The 27,551-nt window shown below is 42.1% G+C and overlaps 1 protein-coding gene across 4 annotated transcripts in view; it reads right to left on the bottom strand.

Moving 5' to 3' along the window:
- DIS3L2 (DIS3 like 3'-5' exoribonuclease 2) overlaps positions 1–27,551 on the bottom strand; it is a 746,747-nt gene that overhangs the window by 697,383 nt on the left and 21,813 nt on the right. For 2 of the 4 annotated variants that reach the window (XM_089680086.1, XM_089680085.1), the window contains exon 3: positions 1,990–2,497. The exons of the other annotated variants lie outside the window; for them this stretch is intronic. In XM_089680086.1, the coding sequence (XP_089536212.1) occupies positions 1,990–2,488 (499 nt within the window). In that variant the 5' untranslated portion in view covers positions 2,489–2,497. The remainder of the gene's footprint in view (positions 1–1,989; positions 2,498–27,551) is intronic. 4 annotated transcript variants of the gene reach the window in all.

Raw genomic sequence — 27,551 nt, 5'->3', positions numbered from 1 at the left:
AGTGTGTACAAACTAATATATATATATATATATATATATATATATATATATATATATATATATATATATATATATATATATATATATATATATAGTGGCTGACAATCTGACACTACCTGATGCTGGAAGGGGCACAGGCTGACACCAATAGTGACAGGAATACAGTAATCAGTGCTAATACTATATACTGTGCTAATGACGCTGGCTGGGAAAAGGCTTACCTCTAAGGGCAAAGTGTTAACTGTGTGCCTAACAATGTGTAGTGTGTGTTATATGTGCTGTTTTGCGGGGAGAATAGCTGTTCTGTAAGCACAGAACTGTGTGCAACTGGACACTGCTTACCAGCTGACTTCAGCCAAAATTATTGGATGAAATCAGCTGCCAAACGCGTGTTGTGTTCAATCAAAGTATGTGTAGGCAGGAGGTGCGCAGGCGCACAACTACTGTGGGTGCGCTGCTGTAAGCAGTTAAACGGCTAATTTTGTTGTGGAAGTAGAGGAATGGATGCACACTTGAAAGGGAAGACATGTGTCGTTTAATCAAAAGTGGAAGATTTAGAAGAATGTGTTTGATTTGATAGATGAAGGAACATAACTCAAGGGATAGCAAAACTTGTTTTTTCAGAGATCTCTCCCCTTTTTCCACCTTCTACTTTCCTCTCATCCACGTAATCATATGATTAAGATGTAAATATTTGATATTAGTTGAGTTGGGAAGAAATTATGTAGGTTGGTCCTGTGTGGGGGGAAAAAAGGAATAGTCTTCTATGGGGGGGGGGGGGGGTCTGTTCTTGTACTTTATATTATTGGTATATTTGTATGGCAAAACAAAAAAACCACAAAAAAAAAATATATTTTATATATATATATATATATATATATATATATATATATATATATATATATACACATATACATATACATATACATATATATATATACATACATACACACACACACACACACATATACATTAAAAGTGTGTACTTTAAGTAAAATTCAATTTTCACTTTACAAATAGTTTGATTGTGTTAAACTAAGAGCAAGGGAGAGCAAGGGTGAGCGTAATGGAACCGACCCAGACGGCGTTTGAATACTTCCGTTAGAATACCGCTTCCCCGTCCAAACACCGACAACAGACACCACAGCTGACCATACAAGACTGAACGACACCAGTCTTGAAGTAAACCAGAGGTAGACCACATTTAGAAACAAGAGACACATAGGTATTTAAACTTCACACCAGTAGAAAGTCCCATCAGGAGGGAGGGCTGCTGGAGACAACCCCCCCCACACACACTTACATCCCATAATAGTTTGCTCCCAAGCAAGACAAAATAGAACAATGGGATGCAGCCACACAACACCAAACAATCCACAACCCCCACCCCATCTATCTCCTAGACATGTCTACACAATATTAGGACAGATCACCCTTACCCCTAACAGGCACATATTATGTGTGACTTACACATAATAGGGAGCTGAGACAGGGATCTCACCACCTCTCTAAAGTGAGCTGGGTTCCATGCGACGGAGAACACAAGTTGAGGTCCAAAGAAAGCACAGGGCACTGTAAGGGTGGTCAAATCTGAAAGCCTTGAAAAAATGCTTTTTACAAGGGAGGGGGAAATTTAAAAAAAAAAAGAACCCCCCACCAAGGCTCTGCCCCCATGTCAAGCTGCATAAAAAGAATCAGTGACACAGCCACATCTTGGTATGAACAATAGACAGGCTTTAGTGTAATAAGATAAGCTTCTCCCAGAGGGAAAAAAACAATCACCTAAGGCAAAAAAAAAAAAAACACTGAGGCTAGCTGAAAGTAGGAGGGTCATTGTCCAATCACCTGAAGGTAGCTGTATATAAAACTGTCAGAAGGATTTAAAGAAAACTGCATCCTGTACTGAAAGATTGGGTAAATTGTATCCAACAACCCTTCACTCAAAGGTTAAAAGACATTTGTGCCAACATGCCTTCACTAAAACCATACCTTCAAAACACTGCTCTCTTGAAATGCTTTTAGCACAAATTTGAGATTTGGATACTTCCTTCTGAGATTCTTTGGTGTACTCATAATCATGACTGCCCTTTGAAGACAGCAGATTGCTGCTGCTCTGCAGAGTTTTACATTTTTCTCCCACACCCAAATCTCTGTCTTCATTGGTGTCTCGGCCATGTTGGTGCTTTTGAACAGCTGCTACACGATTCTTGCTGGTGTTGCCATGTTCCAACCTCTTCTCAGGCCTTGAACCACATGCATTCATTCCATTTTTCCCTTGACCATCTTTTAGAGCACCCACAGAATCCTCATGAGTGTATTCTTCCTGTTGCAGTTTTTGAGCTATATAGTTCAAGTAGAATTTAAAACGTCCACTGTGGTGCTGCTGCACTAGTCTAGCATAAGCATTTTTCTGTTGACCCTCAGCCCAATTTGAACCTTCTGTTGCTGCTTGACCATAGCTTGTCTTCGAATGCAGTGAGTGGTCCATTTTAAAAATCTTCAAATTTAGGATAAAAAAAAAATATATATATTACTTCGCAGCAAGCAGTGGTACAATAAAATAAAAACACAACATAGGTTTTATTACTCAAGTTGTACAAAGTCTCTTTAGCTTTGAAAAACACTTCAGAGCCTATTATAATTGAAAAAAATTGTTCAACCTTTTTTCAGTCAAGGCACCCTTTAAAATTTTGCAGAACCTCGGGGTACCCCATTACTATATGTAAAAAAAAAAAAAAATTAAATAAATGCAGCAACATCTACACATGTAGGACACCGAACATTAGCCACATGTTTTCATTTATGCCCTATTACAACCTTCCAGCTGCTGGTGCACTTAGGACCAATGGGTCCCTAAGCACACCAGCAGCCTGAAGGTTGTAATAGGGCATAAATGAAAACATGTGGCTATGAGTAACTAAAAGGCAGGCTTGATCCATCTACTGACTTGTATACAGTTTTTGGGAAATTTTTAAGCATTTTGACAAGACACCCCTGAAAAAGCCTGAAGGCATCCCAGGGTGCCTGGGTAACCTGGATGAAAAAAGGTTAGTTTAGATACAAAAGCGACAAAGCTTCATGAAATCCACTAGTTGCAGTAGTATTAGTACTCTAGATATACTTAATCCCAAACCAGTAACTTGACAAATTCCCAGGAGGAGTACATGACTTACCTGTAAATTCCACACCTTGGAATACAGTACAGGACACAGGCAAAGCACTTGGCTTCCAAGTTATAGATTTGTACCTTAAAGTGATTTGCAAGCTATTGAGGTCATGCCCACTGGGTGCCTGTCCTATAACCTCCCCCACTCTGAGTCCTCAGGTTTTGTTAGCAAGCAATGCATTGAAACCAAGGAATGAGAGGGGAGGGTGGCCTGTGTTCTGTACTGTATTCCAAGTTGAAATTTACAGGCAAGTCAAAATTCCTGTTATCTCTATTGTACGTTACAGAACACAGGCAAAAGTATTCAGACACCAAGATGTGCCCAAACAATGAATGAGAACTGACAACTAGGAAAAGAGAACTATGGCAACAGGCCCAAAAAGGGTCAGCAAACCCAACTTCAGATTACAGCTGCAAGAACTTTGTGGCTGAACGCTGCAAACGCAGAAGATTGGACATCCACCTGGTAAAATAAAAAAGGTATGAACAGAGGACCAGGTGGCAGCCTTACAAAGCTGGGCCACAGAGTCCTGGTGCCAGAATGCCCAGGAAACTGCAACCTGATTGAATGAGCACAGGAGGTTTGTTCTTTAGGTGTAAGTTCCTGTATTTCGTGTTCTTATCAAGCGATGGTAGACTTTTGGAATCAGGGTGTACTTTGCAAGGCCCTGAGAAGAGGAAAATTAGGGAACCAGTCTTCCTGATGGAAGCTTTGTTTTAAATTAAGACTGTTTCTGCCTGCAACCAGGCAATGAAAATAGATTTCCTTTCAATGCTTTTGAGCACAGAATAAGGAGAAGACTGGTCATACACGTCATTTTCTTTCAACCCGCAGGTTGAACAAAAGAAAAAAAAAAAAATTACTCTATTCCCCCATCCACACTATGTAGATGGGAGAACCCCACCCAATGAGCCTTTGTATTCTGAAGTGGGGACACATAACCGTCGCCGTTGATTGAGCAAACATTTTTCAGCAAGCTGGTTGTACACAAGTTGATCAATAGATTGACTCGTGTACAACCAGCCTGCCCACCCATAGATCAGAAATCAGCTGGTCCTTGCTGAAATGACCAAATTTGTGATCCATATATAGCCAGCTTAAGACTAGGTCTTCACTGAGGTGGAAATGTGATACTGCTTGGAAGAAAGGATCTTGATATAAAACTACCTTATTCTGAAAAATGAGGAATGGCTTTCTACAAGAGAGCTGGACTCACACGTCTGACAGATGCAACACTACCAAAAGAGACACTTTGCGTGGGTGGGGGCCATCTAAAGGGGTATTCCTACTGGGTTCAAAAGAGTGCTTTCTGCAGGGCAGAGAGAACAGATGTGATATTCCAAGGCACCACAGGTTGCTGTAATGGAGCCTGAAGAAAGATACCCCTTAAAAGAAGGCTTTGACAGGTAAAATGCCAGAGGCTTTTTAAACAATGTTTTTGCTGAATGGAACTAGGCAAATGGTACATCCTTTTGTGCAATGTCTTTAACCATAATTCTCAAACCTGGGCTCAGAGGATATTCTATTCTGGGAAGAAAGCCTTTGCTTGGAATGTGTCCAGGACCAGATCTCAGCATTCTAGAAGAATACATTTTGATCCTTATTGTAAATTGGTACTACATTTGCTCTATACCAATCAGTTGATACTATTCCAGTCAGTAAGAAGTGTTAGAAATCGTATATATAGAGTGGCTATAACTGCCAAGTTACCCACAGACTCACAAGAGTAACCCATCTGGATCAGATTATTTGTTTACATTAAAGTGGAATTCCAGGCTCCAAGCTTAAAACTGCTACCACACTTTTCTAACTTCTATTCTAACTACCTTGTAGGAGGTATATGCGTATACTTATACCTATTATCAGGGCACTCCAGTCTGGCTCCCAGCAACAGCTTCAGGGGAGAGGAGGTACAGCAAATAGATTCCCCACAGTAAGCCTTTGGGTGACACCACCCAGACATTCCATCCACTGTTAGTGCTCTCTCCTCCCCAGCAGCCAGACCCTGGAGGGAGATATGACCAGACAGGAGCTCCCCGAGAATAGGCGAATATAAGCATCTTCCTTCTACAGGGTAGTTGATATAGGAGTTAAAAGAGGGAAGGGATCAGTTTTAGGCCTAGTTAGTGCCTGGAATTCTACTTTAAGTTTCTCTAGCCTCTGTGGTTGATTGATATCCAGATACAAAAGAGGTACCTTTAGTAAAGGAAAAAAGATGAATATATATATTTTTTCCTTCATTGTAATAACCCCGCCCCCCTCCGGTGGTTCTCAGCCTGCCCTTCGAAAATCATCGAGCGATCCCGGCGCTATAGAGATCAGTGAAGGAAAGATGGCCTCAAATCATCTCTATGCCCTTGAAGAACCAGAGCGACATCACTTCCGTTTCCGGCGCCTTGTAAACAAGGCTTTGTTTGTTTTTTTAAAGCACTAGATTAATGCGTTCTTTGATCTAATGATTTACATTTAAGAGGAGAGATGTGGGGTCTTATTGACCCCATATCTCTACATAAAGGACATGTCACTACCTCTTTCTATCACAAAGGGATACATGCATTCCTTGTGATAGGAATAAAAGTGATTAAAAAAAAAAAAAGTCCTCAAGCATACATAGGCCACGTCCAACTATAAATTGTGCTCAAACCACACCTGAGGTATCGCCACGAATGTCACAGCAAGAGCAATAATTTTAGCACTAGATCTCCTAACTTTACACTGGTAAACTGTAGAAATTTTTAAAGCGTCATCCATGGAGATTGTTAAGTACCGTAGTTGACTCCATTCCACGGGCGTGCGCAATGTTAAAGTATGACATGTTGGGTATCTATCCCGGCGTAACATCTTTCATATTTTACAAAAATTGGGTATATATTATGGAGTTTTTTTTTTTTTTTTTAATCGTTAAAGTGTGATAGATATAGATATAGATATCCAATAAACTTTCTGTAGAGCTCACTCTGAGCTTGCTTGTATTTTGCTTGCTGGGCCTTTGACATTTGATTAACCACTTGCCCTCCTGAGGATTTACCCCCTTCCTGACCAGGCCTCTTTTTGTAACTCGGCGCTGCACTAATTCAACTGATAATTGAGCAGTCATGCAATGCTGCGCCCAAACGAAATTTATGTCCTTTTTTTCACACAAATAGAGCTTTCTTTTGGTGGTAGTTGATCACCTGTGCGCTTTTTATTTTTCACGCTATAAACAAAAAAAGACCAAAAATTTTGAAGAAAAACAATATTTATTACTTTCAGCTATAAAAAATATATAGTAAATTTAGGCCAAAATGTATTCTGCTATATGTTTTTGGTAAAAAGAAAAATCCCAATAAAAGTGTATATTGATTGCTTTGTGTGAAAGTTATAGCGTCTACAAACTATGGTATAGATACTGCAATTTACGCCATTGTTTTGCTATACAGCACTGCACTAGTTTGACAATTGCGCAGTCATGCAATACGGTACATAAATTAAATTTACATCCTTTTCCCCCTCCCCCAAACTGTGCTTTCTTTTGGTGGTATTTACCTGTGCATTTTTTATTTTTTGCGCTATATAAAAAAAAAAAAAAAAAAAAGGCTGACCATCTAGAGAGGGGTGGTGAGGGTAGTGCAGGAAATCCTACACAGTTGGTAGTAGGGGGTTCTATAAATCAGAAGGACTGATAGAATAATTTGTCGCAAGAACCGCTTCAACTGAATGGTTTGCGGTCTCCCTGGTGCCAGGGTTTGGCATGTGGTGGATTGGGTTGATAAATTACTGGGAGGGGCTGGGCATGGACCCTGCTGTCTTGGTCCATGTTGGAACCATGTTGGAACCAATGACAGAACACATGGAAGGTGGAGGCTCCTTAAAAATCAATTTAAAGAACTAGACTGCAAGTTGAAGGGAAGGACCTCCAAGGTGCCATGTGCAACTCAGAAAAGACAGGGGGAGATTAGAGAACTAAATGCATGGCTAAAGACCTGGTGTAAAATATGTAAGAGGATGTTACAGCGAGTAAATAGATACCAAACATGTAGCGCTTTAAAATTGTGCACGCTCATGGAATGGCGCAAAACTGTGGTATTTAATCTCCATGGGTGATGCTTTAAAAATTTCCATAGGTTAGAGGTCTAGTGTGAGAATTATTGCTCTCTCTCTCTGACGTTCATGGCGATACCTCACGTATGGTTTGAACACCATTTACATATGTGGGCATGGCCTACGTATGCGTTCACCACTATGTGCGAGCACGGGGGAATGGGGGCACTTTAAAAAAAGTATTTGTTTTGTTTTGCACTGTTTTTAAAATTGTAATCACATATCACAAGAAATGCATGCATCCCTTGTGATAGAGGTTAGTGACAGGTCCTCTTTAATGAGACCTCATATCTCTCCTCTAATGTAAAGCATTAGATCAAAAAAGCATTGATCTAGCTCTTTACTAGGAAAAAAAAAAAAATGGCCGGAAATGGAAGTGACATCACTCCGGTCCTCCAAGGACAGATGTGTGGCGGCCATCTTTCCTTCTCTCATCTCTACACCCAATGCTGGGATCGATTGGTGACAGCGGACAGGCGGCTTTGGAGGGGCAGGGTTTTTTCGGCACCTGTATCAGTGCATTTTTTCACCATTTAAGTCGACAGCCGAAAGGGGTGTTTTCGGCTGAAATGTTTCGGCTACCAGAATTTGGCTGCATCCCTAGTATTTACATTGTGATCTGCCGTGTGAGTGGACACAGCTGAATACATGGTAAAAAGGGTTTTTTTCGTGCAATCACGGAGAGCACCGGATGCGCTCTCTCTGGGAGGACGTCATGTGACACCATCCCAGAACTGGACAACCGCACTGTAGCCATCATTCTGCTACACAACAGTTCTTAACAAGTGCTTAAGAGAGCTAATTTTCCCAAGGCAGAGAGCCACTCTCCAAAACTTAGACTGGGAGAGAATATTGGCATCAATGAACACAACACAGAAATAGGAGTTCTTCTAAAAGACTATGTGAACACACTACAAACCATATGCCCATGGGCAGAAAGTTTAACAAAGGCTAAAAATCAAACCTATGTGGCTTACGGCCAAAGTTTTAAAAAAAAAAAAAAAAAAAAAAAGCCATAAGAAAAGAGCTTCTAGTAAACCATTTCCATACCGGGCACTTTTACCCCTTCCTGCCCAGGCCATTTTTCAGGTCTCAGCGCTCTCACACTTTGAATGACAACTGCGCGGTCATACAACATTGTACCCAAACTAAAATGTTATTTTCTTCACACAACTAGAGCTTTCTTTTGGTGGTATTTAATCACCGCTGGGGTTTTTATTTTTTGCTAAATTAACAAAAAAAAAAATACGAAAATTTTGAAAAAAAAAAAAAAAAAAAAAAACCAAATACCGTATTTTTCGGACTATAAGGCGCACCGGATTATAAGACGCAGTATTAGTGAACGGATCTATTTTCATATATAAGACGCACCGGATTATAAGGCGCATAAAGCGAAACAAAATACCGGTAGTTGGATAAGTCAGACTTTATTCAAATCATTAACAATAACTGTCAATATTACACAATAGATCCAGTCAGACCACAATATTACACAATATTAAAGCGAAACAAAATAGCCGGATAGGTCAGATATTACACAAGAGTATGCTCACTTTTTCAATCATTCATATTCTACGAATCCATCAAATTCCTCGTCTTCGGTGTTGGAATTTAACAGTTGGGCGATAGCGGCATCAAGCAAGCCCGGATCCCTCTCGTCATCATCCGATTCAGTCTCATTGCTGTTGCTTGGCTGTTCATTGAGGATTCCGGCCTTCGTGAAAGCTCGGACGACGGTTGAAACCGATACCTTAGCCCAGGCATCGACGATCCATTGGCAGATAGTGGCATAACTAGCCCGGCGTTGCCTGCCTGTGTTGGTAAATGTGTGCTCACCTTCTGTCATCCATTGCTCCCATGCGGCTCGCAATTTAGCCTTGAACGCCCTGTTGACACCAATATCTAGTGGTTGGAGTTCTTTGGTCAATCCTCCAGGAATGATGGCAAGCTCCGAATTGGTTTTCCTCACTTGGCTTTTGACAGTGTCAGTGAGATGAGCGCACATAGAGTCGTAGATCAATAAGGCCGGAGACTTGTGGAAGAAGCCATCTGGTCTCCTGACGTAAACTTCTCTCAGCCACTCACTCATTTTCTCCTCGTCCATCCAGCCTTTTGGATTGACCTTGACGATGATCCCAAGAGGAAATGTTTCCTTTGGCAAAGTCTTCCTCTTAAAAATGACCATGGGTGGTAGTTTCTGGCCATTAGCCTGGCAACCGAGAACTACAGCGAAGGATGATTTCTCATTCCCTGTGGTGCGTATAGATACAGTAGACGTCCCTGTTTTTTCTACAGTACGGTTCGCGGGGATGTCAAAGGTGAGAGGGATCTCGTCCATGTTTGTGATGTGGTCTGACTGGATCTTCTTTTCGATGATCTTGTCCTTGCAGTAAGTGCGGAAGATGGCCATCCTTTCTTCATAATCCTTTGGCAGTTGCTGCGAAGTGGTAGTTCTTGTGCGGATGGAGAGATGACGCCTTTTCATAAAACGGAAGCACCAAGAAGGACCTCCTTGAAATTCGTTGATCTTCATATCTCGTGCCATCGCTGTTGCCTTAAGTCGAATGGAGACTGTAGAGACGCTTCTACCTGCTGTTCTCTGTTCAATAATCCACTGCTCAATTTTGTCCTCTAATTGTGGCCATCTTGCCTTGTTCCCTCGGAAACTCTTCTTCGTCTTCTTTACTTGACGCAGGTCATCTTCTTGTTTCCTCCACTTCCGTACCATTGATTCATTAATGTTGAATTTTTTCGCTGCTGCTCTATTCCCATGTTGTACTGCTTGGCTGATGGCCTTGAGTTTGAAATCCGCGTCGTAAGCATGTCTCTTAACAGGTCTCTTAACAGGTGCCATTTTGGGGTCCTTAATTTGGAAGCACAGTACATCTCAGGAAATGTAGTTTTCGGTAAGTGAAAAAGCTTTGATTTGTTGATTGCTTGGCTCTGATTGGTTTATCGTCGCCAGGATAAGCTCGAATAAGCAAGGGGAGTGGCTTCGTCGCTTACCAAAGTCTTAATAAAACATTTTGACAGATTGTTCAGCACAGTGTGAACATACACTGTTCATACATAAGGCGCATCGGAATATAAGGCGCATTGCTGATTTTTGTACAAATATAGGGATTTTATGTGCGCCTTATAGTCCGAAAAATACGGTACACGTTTTTCTGTTTCTGTTATAAAAGTTTGCAAATAATTGTTCTTCATAAATTTAGGCCATGATGTATTCTACTACATGTCTTTGGTAAAAATAACCCAAATTAGGATGTATTTTTTAGCTTGTAGGAAAGTTATAGAGTTCACAAACTATGGTATAGATCTGAATGTTGATCAATCCTGAAGTACTGACAGCCAATCTAATTTCTTGAGGTCCAAGAATGTCAGAACAGTACAGATATCCCCCAAATGACCCCTTTTTGCAAAGTAGACAGTCTGAAGTACTTAAGAGGCATGGCAAGTTTTTTGAAGTTGTATTTTTTTGTCATAATTTTTCAGAAAATAAAATGAAAAAAATGTACTATTTTTTTTTTTTACATACTGTCACCAGTGCAGTACAGGGTCATCATATAAATGGCATTGCGGTGATCAGGGACACTGACTGGTGACAGTATGAAAATATATATATATTTTTAATTTTTCTTAAAGATACCATAGTAACATTGTACTACTTTGGGGAAATCTTTTTTTTTTTTTTACACACAATTTGCTTATAGCAAAGCATTACTTTGCTATAAGCAAGCATTTACCTGAATGACATCGATTCAGTCAGGGTTTTGTTTTTTTTTGTGCTTAGCTGTGATTTGGCCACAGCTAATCACATGACATGTGCTTGTGATCGCTGTGACCATTCACAGCTAGACACTAGTATACAATGGATGGCATGAATAAAGCCATCCATTGTATACAACTGTCATGTGACCTGCTGTGATTGGTCACAGGTCACATGGTACCGGCAACAAGGGCCGGTACTCCGATCTGTCATCGGCCGTGTGTCCGAGGTACACGGCCGGTGACAGATTGTGCCGCTGCGTGGCTCTGCAAGCGTGAAAACTGCACATGCCCGGGAGGACGCCATATGGCGTCCACCCGGACATCTACAGCATTTTGCCAGCTGCCAAACGGCTATTGGTTAAATATAAAAATTAAGGAACACCATCATTTAAACATTGGAAAGAATATAACAGAATATGTAAAAAGGAAATCAAGGCCGCAAAAATTGGAAACAAACAACAGATTGCAAAACATAGCAGGATAAACCCCCAAAAAGTCTTCAAATATATGCATAGTAAAAAGGTCAGGTCTGAGCATGTAGGCACTTTACAAAAAAAATCTAGAATGGGTGACTGGGGACAAAAGGCAAATTTATTAAATCCATTTTTCAGCTGTGTATACAAAGTAGCATGCGGGAGCTCTTGTCCTTAATGGGCATGGTATTGACAAAGCCCCAGATCCACATTGGATCACAAATGATATGATCCAGAAATATTTAGAGAAAATAAAAAAGGTGAATAAAGCACCTGGACCGGATGGCATACACCCACGGGTCCTTAAAGAATTGAGCTCTATCATTTCAAAGCCATGGTTTCTAATTTTTTTTTTTTTTTTTTTTAGGGACTCTAACCACTTGCATACCAGGCACTTATACCCCCTTTGTGCCCAGGCCAATTTTCAGCTGTCGCACTTTGAATGACAATTGCACGGTCATGCAACATTTGTACCCATATGAAATTGTTATCTTTTTTTCACACAAATAGAGCTTTCTTTTGGTGGTATTTAATCACGGCTGGGTGTTATATTTTTTGCGCTACAAACAAGAAGATTAAAAAGTTTGTTTAGATTATAAAATTTAGCAAACCGATGTGCATTGCTGAGGCAGCACTGATGGGCACAGGTAGGTGGCACCACTGGGCACTGATCATCAGTGCCAATATCTTGACAATTGCCAGTTCTCGGCAGTACTTTCCTCACACTGTGACAGCGTGAGGAACGTGCAGCCAACAACTGGCAACTGCATTTACCTGGTGCTGTGCTGTGTCATTGGACATAGCTGATCATGTGGTAAAAGCCCGCTTTGATGGGTGTGTTCTGGGCATGTTCATATGATGCCCTCCCAGAACTGGACAACTGTGCTGTAGCCGTCATTTGGCTATAGCCCAGTTGTCAAGTGGTTAATGACGGTCATAGTGCCACTGGAAAGGCGTAAGGCCAATGTGGTGCATTTAAAAAAAGGGTCAAAATCAAGTAATTATAGACTTGTTAGTTTAACATCAATAGTTGGGACCACATAGATGAATTCTTTCTGTAAAAAAATATTTTAACCAACAGACAGCATGGATTCATGAAAGAAGTTGTCAAAACAAATTTCACTTCTTTTTATGACTTGGTGAGCAAAACCTTGGACAGAGGGGTGGCGGTGAATGTGGTATACTTGGATTTTGCAAAATCATTTGACACAGTTCCCCACACATGGCTAGTGTGTAAAGTAAAGTTTACAGGCTTGGAAAAATCTGTATGTAAATGGATAGAAAACTGGCTAAAAGATCGTAGTCAGAGTAGTAGTTAATGATTCATACTCTGAATGGTCTAGGGTTGTTAGTGGTGTACCCCAAGGTTCAGTGTTGGGATCCTTACTTTTTAATATAAAAGCTTTGTAGTGAAATAATGTCCTTACAGGATGTGTCCAACTTACAAGCTGACCTCAATGCACTATTTAATTGGGCAACTATCTATCAAATGAGGTTTAATGTTGATAAAGGTTCTGCACTTGGGGGCTAAGAATATGCATGCATCATACATACTAGGGGGGTACAACTGGGGGAATCACTGCTGGAGAAGGATCTGGGAGTTCTGGTAGATCACAAGCTTAACCACTTGCCGCCCGCCCTATGGCCAAATGGCGGCCGGCAAATGTCATCAACGTTCCGGGTGGATGCCATATGGCGTCCTCCCGCACATGCGCAGATTGCGCTCCTGCAGAGCCACACAGCGGCGTGATCTGTCACCGGCCATGTACCTCGGACATGGCCGATGACAGATCTGAGTATCGGCCCCCGTTGCCGGTACCATGTGACCTGCTGTGACCAATCACAGGTGGTCACATGACAGTTGTATACAATGGATGGCTTCATTCATGCCATCCATTGTATACTAGTGTCTAGCTGTGAATGGTCACAGCTAATCACATGCACATGTCATGTGATTAGCTGTGACCAAATCACAGCTAAGCACAAAAAAAAAGAAAAAAAAAAAACCCTGAATGAATCGATGTCATTCAGGTAAATGCTTGCTTATAGCAAAGTAATTCTTTGCTATAAGCAAATTGTGTAAAAAAAAAAAAAAAAATACTGATCACTTCCCCAAAGTAGAACAATGTTACTATGGTAACATTGTACTACTTTGGTCATAGTGAATATGAAAAAAAAATAAAAAAAATATTTTTTTTTTCCATACTGTCACCAGTGTCCCTGATCACCGCCATGCCAGTTATATGATGACGCTGTACTGCACTGGTGACAATATGTAAAAAAATAAAAAGTGAAAACTAATTTTTAATTTTTTCATTTTCTGAAAAATGACAAAAAATACAACTTCAAAAAACTCACCATGCCTCTTATGAAGTACGTTGGACTGTCTACTTTGCAAAAAGGGGTCATTTGGGGGATATCTGTACTGTTCTGACATTCTTGGACCTCAAGAAATTAGATTGGCTGTCAGTACTTCAGGATTGATCAACATTCAGATCTATACCATAGTTTGTGAACTCTATAACTTTCCTACAAACTAAATAATACATCCGCGCAATTGTCAAAGTGTGAGAGCTCTGAAACCTGAAAACTGGCCTGGGCAGGAAGGTGTAAAATTGCCCGGTATTGAATTGGTTAATAATGGCATGCAATGCCAAGCTGCGGTTTCTAAAGCGAGCAAAATCCTCTCTTGTATTAAGAGGTATAGACTCCAGAGAGATATTTTACACCTGTACAAATCATTTGTAATACTTCATCTGGAATATGCAGCTCAGTTTTGGGAGCATTTTATACAAGCACTGTTAACTAGAATATGATAACCGATTTCAGATCCATTCGTTTTCAATCATCCTGTGCTCATATGTCTGCACACTATCTGATCACCAGTAAAATGGCGACCGCAACACTCGCACATGCGCAGTTAAATGCACATTGGTTATACGCAGTGAGGTGAATCTCCAGCAAGATGGCGCTCGCTCATTTGCGCGTGCATCTTGCTATATATAGAACCAAATGGCATCCGGCGGCTATGGCATCACACCTACAGTAGACGTATTATACGAAACGCATCTAGGAGGAGCCCTTGCACGCCTTGACATCACGCCGCCGGATCAGGGAGGTCCGGCGGCCACCATTACTTGTATACTGGTCAGTGTATTCAGCAGCTTTATGCTGCATTGCTACTCAGTCACCCTGTGCCTTTTTATACCTGTATGTACACCACCTACACTATACTTTTTTTGAATATTACACTATGAGCATCTATACTTTTGTTGCTCTGCACTGAGCTTTTACACCCCAGCCCAGGATTCCAGGTGATCTATTCAGGCCAAAGGAGGGAAGTCCTAGACCAGACCAGCAAACCTATAACCAGAGGAACATGATATTAAAAGGCAGTACTTGTACGGAATCTCCGGTCATTAAGATATCTATACACGTATTAAAATTGCGCTTCTGGTGAGTGGGCAATCTTTCCATTCTTTTCACCTGGATACCGTATTGGATTTTATACTGGGTTAACAGAGCCATCACAATAATATCCTATTTTGGACTCACTTTCTAGCACTCTTTACCTGACTAAAGGTGTTTTATATGATTTTACCCATAACACATGGTTTACATTTGTGTCTTATAAGTACATAATCTGTTTTAGCGCTGCACTTTTCATATTTGCTTGTCATAGAAAGGCTTTGTGGTTCCTTTTGGTGCATATAGCTGCTTTTATGTTCGCTCGCTAGGTCTTTACTATTTTGAGTTTTGGGAACCCATTCACAAAAAACATTGGGAAACTGGAGAAAGTACAGAGAAGGGCAACCAAACTGATAAGAGGCATGTAGGAGCTCAGTTATGAGGAGATTAGAGAAATTTAATTTCTCTTATGAGAAGATTAAGGGGGGATATGATCAACATGTATAAATAAATCAGTGGTTCATATAGTGAATTCTGTAGAGTTATTCACCCTTAGGTCATCATAGAGGACAAGGGGGCGCACTCTATATCTGGAGGAAAAGAGATTTAATCTCCAAATACAGAAAGGTTTCTTCACAGTAAGAGCTGTGAAAATGTGGAATAGACTCCCTCAAGAGTTGGTTCTGGCCAGCTCAGTGGATTGCTTTAAAAAAGGCCTGGATTCTTTCTTGGATACACAATATAACTGGATACTAACATTTATAGATAAAGTTAATCAAGGGAATATCCGATTGCCTCAGAGAATCAGGAAGGAATTTTTTTTGCCCTACAGGAGCAAATTGGGTCATGCTTTGCTGGGTTTTTGCCTTCCTCTGAAACAACTCTGGGTATTGGATCATAACTTTTTTATGGTTGAACTAGATGGACTGTTTTTTTAGCCAGACAACCTATGTAATTTATACAGAATACCCTGAAGATGTCACCTACTCTCCCTCCTACCCCCTTTCTTCGATGTCCACCTGCCTAACGTAAAAACACTTTACCAAAGACTCATCCCATCATGGAATTAGAAATTCTCTACTATAACACCAAAGAATACCCAATCAGCAAGCTACAGTGACAATGGACCAATGCACCACTTCCTTGATATCGTGGGACTTATTTGGGCCATTTGGTTGAAAATGAAAAATATTCATAGCTGCTGGGTTCACTGCATGTACAGTATCAACTGAACAAACCTCTATTAACCCGCACTAGGATTTAGATAAAAATCTATGTGAAAATATTAAAGCAGTAGTAAAAAAACTGCCCAAAAAAAAATCTGACTGGTTGAGCCGTGATTATGTCACTCTGGCGCATGCGCACAGGAGTCCCAGGCCACAGCACAGTGCTCTGAAGGAACGGCGTGGTATGCAGTTCCTTCAGAGCGCATGCACCGGCAGCAAAAAAGGAGTGAATATCTCCTAAATAGTGTACATTTAGGAGATATTCATTTTACCTACAGGTAAGCTTTCTTATAAGCTTACCTGTAGGTAAAAAAAATTCCAGAGTTTACTACAACTTTAAATGTAACCAAATATGAAAAAAATTACAAGTTAAATGGCTGCTGCTGTTACAAAAGTCATAACCTGATCGTATCTAAAATTCACAGTACTGCTCTCCAAATTCCAACTTCCCTACAGTACTCAAACCAATGTGCAAGTACTGAATTACAACAAATGTCACATCGTAAAATTAAATATTTGGTGTCCAAAAAGTGCCAAATGTCCAAATGATGTAATCTCTGCAGTACAGTTGTCAGGGATCCCCTCGATCCCCGCCGCGTTGGTCCCGGCGCAGGCGCAGTATGCCGCCCGGCGCAGGGACTCGAGCACTGGGTCCGGGCCGGCCGCGGCGTTCGAGTTCGCGCATGCGCAGTAGAAGCCGCGGCCGCCCGCTGGGCACCAATAGCAGCGCAGGGCGGGATATTTAAACGACCCTGAGCTGTCATTCAGTGCCTTCTGGTCTTTCCTGCATCCTGTATCCTGTGAACCTGTACCCTGTAAGTTATTGACCCGGATTGTACCTGACCTTGCTGTTTTCTCCTATTCTGACCCTTGCTTTGCCTGACCTCTCTCCTGAATGCCCCCTATTGGATTTGACCTGCTGTTGCTGACCTGGCGTGTGACCCGACCATTCTATGCCCGCTGCCTTGTACCTTGCCGCCCTCTCTGTTACCGACCCGGCCCGTCTGACCTTGCTCATACTACTGTAAGGGACCGCCGGCGGTACTACTAGCACTCCATTGAATAGGCGTCCCCAGCGCACGGAGTCTAAGTCCCAGGGTGCTTGTTCACCAGGGCCCCTGATGGTGGGGATGGACTTGGAGCTCCCTGAGACCAGGTCGTGGCTACTGGGTGCGCCCGTCAGTGGTAGTAGTATGCGCAAGGGGCTCCCACGGGGAAGAGTCTGATGTGAGGAGGTCAGAAGACCCCACTGCACGGGATGGATGGATGAGCAAGGTCAGACGGGCCGGGTCGGTAACAGAGAGGGCGGCAAGGTACAAGGCAGCGGGCATAGAATGGTCGGGTCACACGCCAGGTCAGCAACAGCAGGTCAAATCCAATAGGGGGCATTCAGGAGAGAGGTCAGGCAAAGCAAGGGTCAGAATAGGAGAAAACAGCAAGGTCAGGTACAATCCGGGTCAATAACTTACAGGGTACAGGTTCACAGGATACAGGATGCAGGAAAGACCAGAAGGCACTGAATGACAGCTCAGGGTCGTTTAAATATCCCGCCCTGCGCTGCCATTGGTGCCCAGCGGGCGGCCGCGGCTTCTACTGCGCATGCGCGAACTCGAACGCCGCGGCCGGCCCGGACCCAGTGCTCGAGTCCCTGCGCCGGGCGGCATACTGCGCCTGCGCCGGGACCAACGCGGCGGGGATCGAGGGGATCCCTGACAACAGTGCTGGTGATAGATCAATCTTGAGCAATCTTGCAATCACTTGTGCTGGTGTGCAATCACTCCTCCAATGCATTAATCTCTGTGCCATGCTCCCCTTTTGGTGTTCCCACACGCAAAGCATCAAGAGTAATTAATCCTTATGATGCAGGTTTCACAAATACATACAGGCTTCTAGAATGCACACCTACTCCTCTCCATCTTCCACAGCTCCTCCAGTATGTAGGTGGGCACAACATCGCTCACCATGCAAAGGGATAGCTAAGAAGAGTCTCGATAGCATAATACAGCTTTATTAAAAACACTCAAACAGGTTTACACTCACTTTAAAAGATTTAATAAAAAGGTTAAGATCGCTGAACCCGGAAGTGCTGCGTCAGTGAGCGATCCACAGACCGGTTGCAACGCCACCGGTTAAGTTCACCCTACACATTTCACTCCTCCCACTGAGCATCTTCAGAAGCCAAAATCACCAGTTATTGGTCCTCTTACACGGTTTACCACTCCCATTACACACATATGTCCAAAGGCTTTGGTGAGTGTGGGAACACTTGAGGGGGGCACGGCACAGAGATGAATGCATGAGGAGTGATTGCACACTAGCACAAGTGATTGCAAGATTGATCTAATATCAGCACTGTACTGCACAGACTGCATCATTTGGACATTCAGCACTATATTTTGGACAATAAGGCCTCTTGCACATGGTACTGATGGTCATCAGCACTTCTGGACATAATTTCTGATGTTTGTTTTGAACTTATGTGCATTAAAATCTACAATACACCCCTATTCAAAATCCATTAGTAGTTCTGCTCATATGCATATACCGGCACAAAATACTGACCAGGAATACTGTGTTTTTTTTTTACTGTACTGAGCCTTTTCAAGTAGTGTTCAATGTTTACTTTTACCATTGTACATTTGTTGTAATTCAGTATTTATACATTGGTTTGAGTACTGTAGGGAAGGTGGAATTTGGAGGGCAGCGCAGTGAATTTTGGATAGTATACATTATAGGATTGTAAAAGACCTGAATCCCTCTGGGTGCCCCAGGGAGAGTAACATGGCACAGAAACAGTGACCAAATTGCATTAGCAGTGGGAGGGACTCAGAGGGGCACGGTTAGCTAAAAGTGGACAGTGTCAGCAGGTCAGAGGACAGTATCAATTTTTTTTTTTTTAATCTTTTTTTTCTTCTTTAAAAAAAAGCAGGCCTGTTGGGGGGCTTTAGTGAAATATCCAAGGTTTAGAAAGACCCCTGATGTCTCACTTTTGAGACAGAAAGGGACTGAGGACAGATATTACCAAGTCTCTTTCTTTTTATCCTTAGCCGCACTGGACAGCGAGTTAATGAATGGGAAGTGCTCTGTGCAGAGCAGCTTCCTCTTCATTCACAAACTGAAGCATAGTAAACAGATTAATATGCTCCTGCTATATATTAACACGATGAGTACCATCAACACAAAAAAAAAAAAAAAATCACTGCAGAAACATGTTTACATTAAAATTTGCTTTCCCAAATATCTGGACTTCACTTTAAACAATATCTTACATTTCAAAAAATATTTTCAATGGGTAAAATATAGTTTAAGGGAATTCATGACAGTCAAGAACTAAACGCTTTTCCAACGTCTATGCAGGGATAGAAATGCACATGTGCAGGACACAATTTAGCTGTCTGCTGTGGGCGCTTTAGACGCTGTTTAATAGTAAATCTGTGTGGAGTCCTCTGCAAGTCGGCACTCGATTGCATCTACTGTGTTTAACAAACCGCACTATTTACAGCTAGGCATATCTTTATGTATTCTAATGTGATTTCTTTAGTTCTATTGATTCTGTTTTTGTTTCTTATCCTTTAATTATTTCTGTAATAGTGTTACATATTTCAAAAGGTCTAGATAATATATATTTCGACAGCTGAATCTAAAAATTAAAGGTCGGTCCCCCCATCTTCCTGAACCATACCAGGCCACATGCCCTCAACTTAGGGGGGTGCTTTGGGGCTGGGGGGCTCCCCCTTCCCCCCGCCCCCAAGCTGATGGGGACAAGGGCCTCTTCCCCACAACCCTGGCCGGTGGTTGTAGGGGTCTGCGGGCAGGGGGCTTATCAGAATCTGGAAGCCCCATTTAACAAGGGGCCCCCAGATCCAACGTGAATGAGTATGGGGTACATGGTACCACTACTCATTCACAAAAAAACAAGTAGTGTAAAGGGAAAAAAAAAAAAAGGGAGGAGGACAGGACATGGTCTGACAAGTCCTTTAATAAAAGAAAAAATCTAAAAGAATGTCGCCTGAAGTACAGGTGAAACTCAAAAAATTAAAATATCGTGCAAAAGTTCATTTATTTCAGTAATGCAACTTAAAAAGGTGAAACTAATATATGAGATAGACTCATTACATGCAAAGCAAGATAGTTCAAGCCGTGATTTGTCATAATTGTGATAATTATGGCTTACAGCTCATGAAAACCCCAAATCCACAATCTCAGAAAATTTGAATATTGTGAAAAGGTGTAATATTTTAGGCTCAAAGTGTCCCAATCTAATCATCTAATTAAGTCATAACACCTGCAAAGGGTTCCTGAGCCTTTAAATGGTCTCTTCAGTCTGGTTTAGTAGAAATCACAATCAAGGGAAAAACTGCTGACCTGACAGTTGTGCAGAAAACCATCATTGACACCCTCCAAAAGGAGGGAAAGCCTCAAAAGGTAATTGCAAAAGAAGTTGATGTTCCCAAAGTGCTGTATCAAAGCATATTAATAGAAATGTTATGTGGAAGGGAAAATTTTGGAAGAAAAAAGGTGCACAAGCAGCAGGGATGACCGCAGCCTGGAGAGGATTGTCAGGAAAAAGGGCATTCAAAAGTGTTGGGGACTTTCACAAGCAGTGGACTGAGGCTGGAGTCAGTGCATCAAGAGCCACCACACACAGACCGATCCTGGACATGGGCTTCAAATGTCGTATTCCTCTTGTCAAGCTGCTCCTGAACAACAAACATCAGAAGCATCTTACCTGGGCTAAAGAAAAACAGACCTGGTCTGTTGCTCAGTGGTCCAAAGTCCTCTTTTCTGATGAGAGCAACTTTTGCATCTTATTTGGAAACAGAGGACCCAGAGTATGGAGGAAGAATGAAGAGGCACACACTGTAAGATGCTTGAAGTCCAGTGTGAAGTTTCCACAGTCTGTTGATTTGGGGAGCCATGTCATCTGCTGGAGTTGGTCCACTGTGCTTCATTAAGTCCAGGGTCAACGCAGCCATCTTCCAGCAGATTTTGGAGCACTTCATGCTTCCTTCCGCAGACTAGCTTTATATGGATGCTGACTTCATTTTCCAGCAGGACTTGGCACCTGTCCACACTGCTAAAAGCACCAAAACCTGGTTCAATGACCGTGGGATTACTGTGCTTGATTGGCCAGCAAACTTGCCAGACCTGAACCCCATAGAGAAACTATGGGGCATTGCCAAGAGAAAGATGAGACATGAGACCGAACAATGCAAAAGAGCTGAAGGCTGCTATTGAAGCATCCTGGTCTTCCATAATACCTCAGCAGTGCCACAGGCTGATAGGATCCATGACACGCCGCATTGAGGCAGTAATTGCTGCAAAAGGGGCCCAAACCAAGTACTGAGTACATATGCATGCTTATACTTTTCAGAGGTCCGGTATTGTTCTATGTACAATCCTTGTTTTATTGATTGCATGTAATATTCTAATTTTCTGAGATTGTGGATTTGGGGTTTTCATGAGCTGTAAACCATAATCACCACAATTATGACAAATCACAGCTTGAACTATCTTGCTTTGCATGTAATGAGTCTCATATTAGGTTCACCTTTTAAGTTACATTACTGAAATAAATGAACTTTTGCACGATATTCTAATATTTGAGTTTCACCTGTAGATCCAACGTCAATCACAATGTAAGTCGCCGGCGACCCGAAAAAAAAAAAGTTCTGTTCCCGACCCCGGGTGGCCCCGCCCCTTACATATTTAAGAACTGTCAAACCACCGGAGCGGTCACATCACAGGAGCCAGCATCGGGAACTTTTTTTTTTTTTTTGGTAATTTTTCTCTATTTCGGGTCACCGGCGGCTTACATCGTGATTGACATTGGATCTACTTCGGGTGACATTTTAGATTTCTCTTGTAATAAAGGACTTGTCAAAAGACCGTGTCCTGTCTTTTTTTACACTACACTTTGTTTGTGAATGAGTAGCGGTACCAGGTACCCCATACTCATTCACATGGGGGGGAAGGCGCTGGGATCTGGGGGCCCCCTTATTAAAGGGGGCTTCCAGATTCCGATAAGCACCCCCGCCCGTAGACCATCGCAACCACCGGCCAGAAAAGGGGAGGGGGGGTAGAGGCCCTTGTCGATGGTGCAAGGTGCTTTGTGCCCCCCCGCCCCAAAGCACCCCCCCCCTATTTCTAGGGCATGTGGCCTGGTATGATTCGGGGGGGTGCCCGCTTGTCTCCCCCCCCCCCCATTCCTGGCCTGCCGGGCTGCATGTTTGGATAAGGGTCTGGTATGGATTTGGGGGGACCCCACGTCGTTTATTTTGGGGTGGGGCTTCCCCTCAAGATCTATACCAGACCCGAAGGGCTTGGTATGGATAGGAGGGGGGACCCCACGCCTTTTTTTTGTTTTTTTTATTTATTATGGTGCTGGTTTTTAAAGAATTCTTTTTTTTTTCTTCACTATAGCTTATAAATTCAGTTGTCACTTTCCCCCAGCTAAAGAAAAAGTTTTTTGCGTTTAATTCACTAAAGGAAACAAAAATGTGAACTTTTAGTTTATTAAAAGATACAAAGTTTCCTGCAACTCCGGTGAAAGTGACATATAAGTTTGTGAACTATAGTGAGGGGAAAAAAAAAAAAAAAAAAAAAAAGCTGGCAATTGCATTTAAAAAAATCAGCACCGACATACACTTCATATTGCAAAAAAAATTATGAAAAAAATTTGTAAACCGAGGCATTTTCAATTGATTTTCATTCGTATACAGAAAATTACGTTAACCGAGGCGTTGGTAAACCGAGGTACGCCTGTATTAGTATTGCAATCCTTTGTATTGGGATACATAGAACCAACATACATCTGAATTGGCAACATAGCACAGCATTTGTGTCACATTTAAGATACAGCATTTGGCTAGTTACACTGGCCTTGCCCAGAGACTTGGGATTGATTCACACCACAGAAATACAGGCTGGATTAGTGTCACAGCTCTGTGGATGAGTTGTTAGCACTGCTGCCTCACAGCGCTAGGGTCGGTTTAAATCCCAACCACAGCAATGAAGTTGCATGTTCTCCCTGGGCAGCTGCCTTAAAATAGATGTGCTGGTGGCAGCATCTTTGCTTTCTGTCTAAATGATCCCTAGAATGTGAATTAGAATGAGGCCTTGTCTGTTCAAACACCTTCAAAGCTGCACCTTATGTGAATGTCAAATGATGGGGTGAGATAAGGGCCTGGACTAATGATTGATTTGATAATGCTGGTTTGTACTCCGCCCCCTTTTGGGGGGGGGGGGGGGTTTGTCGAGCGAGAGAGCTTTAAAAAAAATAAAATGGCAGGCGCGCCCCCCCCCCCCCCCAAATTCATAACAGACCCTTATCCAAGCATGCAGATACCGCATGCCTTCAAAGATTTATTACCTTTGTTGAATTGCCTGCTTGGTTCACACTAGATGTGATTTAAAATTGCTCTTTTTGTTGGCAATTTCACCATGTTTTCTGTAGATTTACCAATGAGTTATTGCGTTTTCAATTGTGTTTTGCATTGCGATTTCTAATGTAGTTATGTGAAATCACTATAAAATGCAGAGCGTTCGACAAGAACTACTTTTGAAACTGTGCTGCAGACATTCACTAGATCTGATATCAGGTACAATTTCAATTCCCAAATCGCACCTGAAATCGCGCACCCTGGATGTGACTTTGCACATGATTTGCATGCCCTGCAACTTGCAAATCGCATGCCAAATTGCACCGATGTGACCGGTGGCCAACACCAGTCACATCTAATCCAATTTGGAAATCGGGCAACTTACAGTGAAGTCTCACGATTTCAAAATCAGATTGGATGTGAATGGGGCCTATAGTGGACAACAGGGTGTCACTTGACCTACGATTTGCAAGTCGCCTGTCATGAAAATCGCATCCGATGTGACTGGGGGCCACCCCAGTCACATCAAAGCAGATTCTGAAGTGGTGCGACTTACAAATCGGTCACATCATGCAACTTACAGTGAAGTCGCATGATTTCAAAGTTGGGGGACATGCAGATTTAACCACTTCCATGCATGGCACTTTGACCCCCTTCCTGCCCAGCCCAATTTTCAGGTTTCAGCGCTCTCACTTTGAATGACAATTATGCGGTCATACAACATTGTACCCAAAACTAAAACTATAATTTTCTTCACACAACTAGAGCTCTCTTTTGGTGGTATTTAATCACCTCTGGGGTTATTTTTTCCTAAATTTAAAAAAAAAAAAAAAAAGAAAAAAAAAACGTTTTTCCTTTGTTTCTGTTATAAAAGTTTGCAAATAATTGTTCTTCATAAATTTAGGCCAAGATGTATTCTACTACATGTCTTTGGTGAAAATAACCCAAAATTAGTATTTATTATTTAGTTTGTAGGAAAGTTATAGAGTTCACAAACTATGGTATAGATCTGAATATTGATCAATCCTTACTGACAGCCAATCTAATTTGAGGTCCAAGAATGTCAGAACAGTACAGATATCCCACAAACGACCCCTTTTTGCAAAGTAGACAGTCTGACGTCTTCATAACAGGCATGGCCAGTTTTTTAAAGTTGTAATTTGTCATAATTTTTCGGAAATGCTGTGATTGGCCCAGCTTGTGCATGTGATCACTGTGACCATTCACAGCTAGCCACACTTGTATTACAATGGATGGCATGAAAGGAAGCCATCCATTGTATACAACTGTCATGTGACCTGCTGTGATTGGTCACAGCAGGTCACATGGTACTGGCATGGGGCTGGTACACAGATCTGTCATCGGCCGTGTCCGAGGTACACGGCCGGTGACAGATCACACTGCTGCGCGGCTCTGCGGGCACGCAAACTGCACATGCCTGAAAGGACGCCATATGGCGTCCACCCGGAGGAACAAGGTGCTCGCCCGGCCGCCATCTGGCCATAGGCCTGGCGGGAACCGGTTAAAGTGAGATTTGCAAGACATCTGACAGATCTCTCTGCAAATCGCATGAAAAGTAGTGTACTCATTACTTTAGAAATCGTTGCGGCTCCGACCATGTTTGAACCACACCAATATGAACGCTCTAATAGCGGTCACATTGAGTGAGACTTGGCATGCGATTTGCAAATCATATGCCAAGTCGCATCCTATTGTCCGCTATTTGAGCAGTCACATGGGTGCGTTTCCGACACTTATTTTTCAAGAAACCAAAACAAATAAGTTCAGAAATTGTTGTGTAATAAAATGAAATGACACGAAAAAAAGTATTGAACACATGAAGGAAGGGAGGTGCAAAAAAAAAAAAAAAAAAAAAAAAAAAAAAAAAAAAAGGCATGGAAAGCCAAAACACCAGGTGAAATCTGTCAGTTATCAGAAAGCAATCCTGCCCCTTGTCAGTGTAAATTAATATCAGCTGGTTCAGTATCAACTGATGGCCTATAAAAAGGTCTCAATACCAAGGTAAACTGGTGAATAAAGTATCTTGGTGCTGCTCAAAAGCGGACTTAATATAAAAAAAAAAAAAAAAAAAAAAACACACACACACCACCTCACTAGCATATACAGGGGAAAAGTGTCCGCATCAAAGTCCAGTAACTTGCAATTGGGAAGAGGAAAAAGGACACCGCTTTGACCACCCGTGTAATCCTGTGTATGGATTGTGTCACGCCAGCCATGCCCTTAATGCATTTGCCCACTAGATCAGAGGAGTCCTTCTCATTACCAAGTTGTCACACAAGAAACATCTCATGATAGCTAAAAGCAAAGAGCTCTCAAGACTTCATGTCAATAGCACCTTTAGAAATCTATTTACCCAAAAAAAAGGTGACATGTTCAATACTTATTTTAAAATTTACCATTTTTTATGTTTTCTATGGGTTAACTAATCCAACCTCACAATGCCAAGCATATTCTGTAGGAGTCCCGTGTCAGAAGACAATAGAGCAGAAGAGATCCTCGCATCTCATCGTGTTGATATGGGATCTATCAGCATGGCAAACCACTTAGGAGTGCAACCAGAAAACAATGTGATACAGAGTGCACTGCACAGAGAAGAGGTTTGTTTGCAGAACAGGGAGGGAGAAGGTAGACTGGTAGACGTGGGGGGGGGAATAAAATAAATATAGTTCAAAAAAGGTGACACACTTCTATAAATCACATGAGTGCAGTAAGTTCTGTACTCCTGAGACCCATTTTAAGCAAACAGAAGGCTAAAGCTCACTGTCTGCTGGCATCACTGAGCCAGGCCAGGTTCTGAAGAGATACCAACCATATGGTCAGGATCCAGCTTCTGGACCAGCACCCGGCTTAGCCTCCCAGCAATCTGCTGAGAGCCTGAGCCGCCCATCCTGTCTCCTCCACAGTCCAGCTCCAATGAGCGCTGGAGGCACAGAGAGCAAGAGACTGACAGTCACAGCTCTCTGCTCAGAGCGGAGGAGAGAACTGAGTGATCAGCGGTCTCTGATCGAAAAAGGAGCAAAAACAAGCCTCATAAAATGGCACAAGTGTGAGGGCAGGAGGAGGCCTTGCGAAACCTTTTGAGACCTTTGAGGCAGTAAGGTCCTTCCTGGAATCCCAAATCCGTGGCAGTCCTGGAGACACAGTAACCATGACAGGGAGGAGAGGTCTGTTTCTGTAAAAAAAAGTATCTCCATCCCAGTGAAACGCAAGAAGAAATAGAACGCTATAGGTTAACCTAGCTATAAGAAGTAGCCAAATGGACTTGAGTAGTTTGTTAGAAAAAAAACATGAATGCAGTAAATGGTTCTTGTGGACATAAGATCCAGAGACCCTGGGGCTTAGGTATAATCGCTAAAATATGGTGATCCATGGTTCTGCTTGTGCTCACAGATCAGAAAGTATTTTTTTTAAAAATGGGGGGGGGGGGGGGGGGAGCAAGTAGAGATGTTAATGCTACATAAAATAGTTTTCGGAGTTGTTGCTGAAAAGCCAGGTTAGGGTCGCTTGAGCTATAAGAGCACACAGATTCATTATCCCACTCTTTACTCCCTTTTCACTCCTTAAGAGAAAGAGGCATAGACTTGTCAAGTCTTATACTTCTTGACTTGTTTAGACCTGTTGTAAACCAACTGGAAACCCTAAGTGATTGGGGGGGCCATAAACGTCAACGTATGTGGATAGAAGGCAAAGCCATCCCGAAAGATTGTGTCATGCGCACTTGTAAAGCAGTAACGGAAAATTAAGAGTGAGAAACCACTGAAGGAGCTCTGGTAAAGCAGGATCCTGAAAAATAGGATCTTGTTAGTTGCACATGTTCCAGGTAGCTATGGTTTAACAGACAAAGCAGAGATTGCTGGCTGCAGAGCTAGGCCTGCCAACCTAAAAAGAGCTTGAGTGTTTCACATTTTATATGTATAGGATCTTTAAAAGGTAAGGATACCTTGTCGTAAAAAACATTTTTTTTTAAAAAAAATACAGTTGAATTCACCATCAATTTCACAGCCAAACTCAGTTTCTGTAGGA

This window comes from Staurois parvus, unplaced genomic scaffold, assembly GCF_062004578.1.
Source record: "Staurois parvus isolate SC_StPar_1 unplaced genomic scaffold, SC_StPar_1.0 ptg000235l, whole genome shotgun sequence".
Classification (NCBI taxonomy): domain Eukaryota; kingdom Metazoa; phylum Chordata; class Amphibia; order Anura; family Ranidae; genus Staurois; species Staurois parvus.
This window is presented reverse-complemented; position numbering and strand designations above follow the sequence as displayed.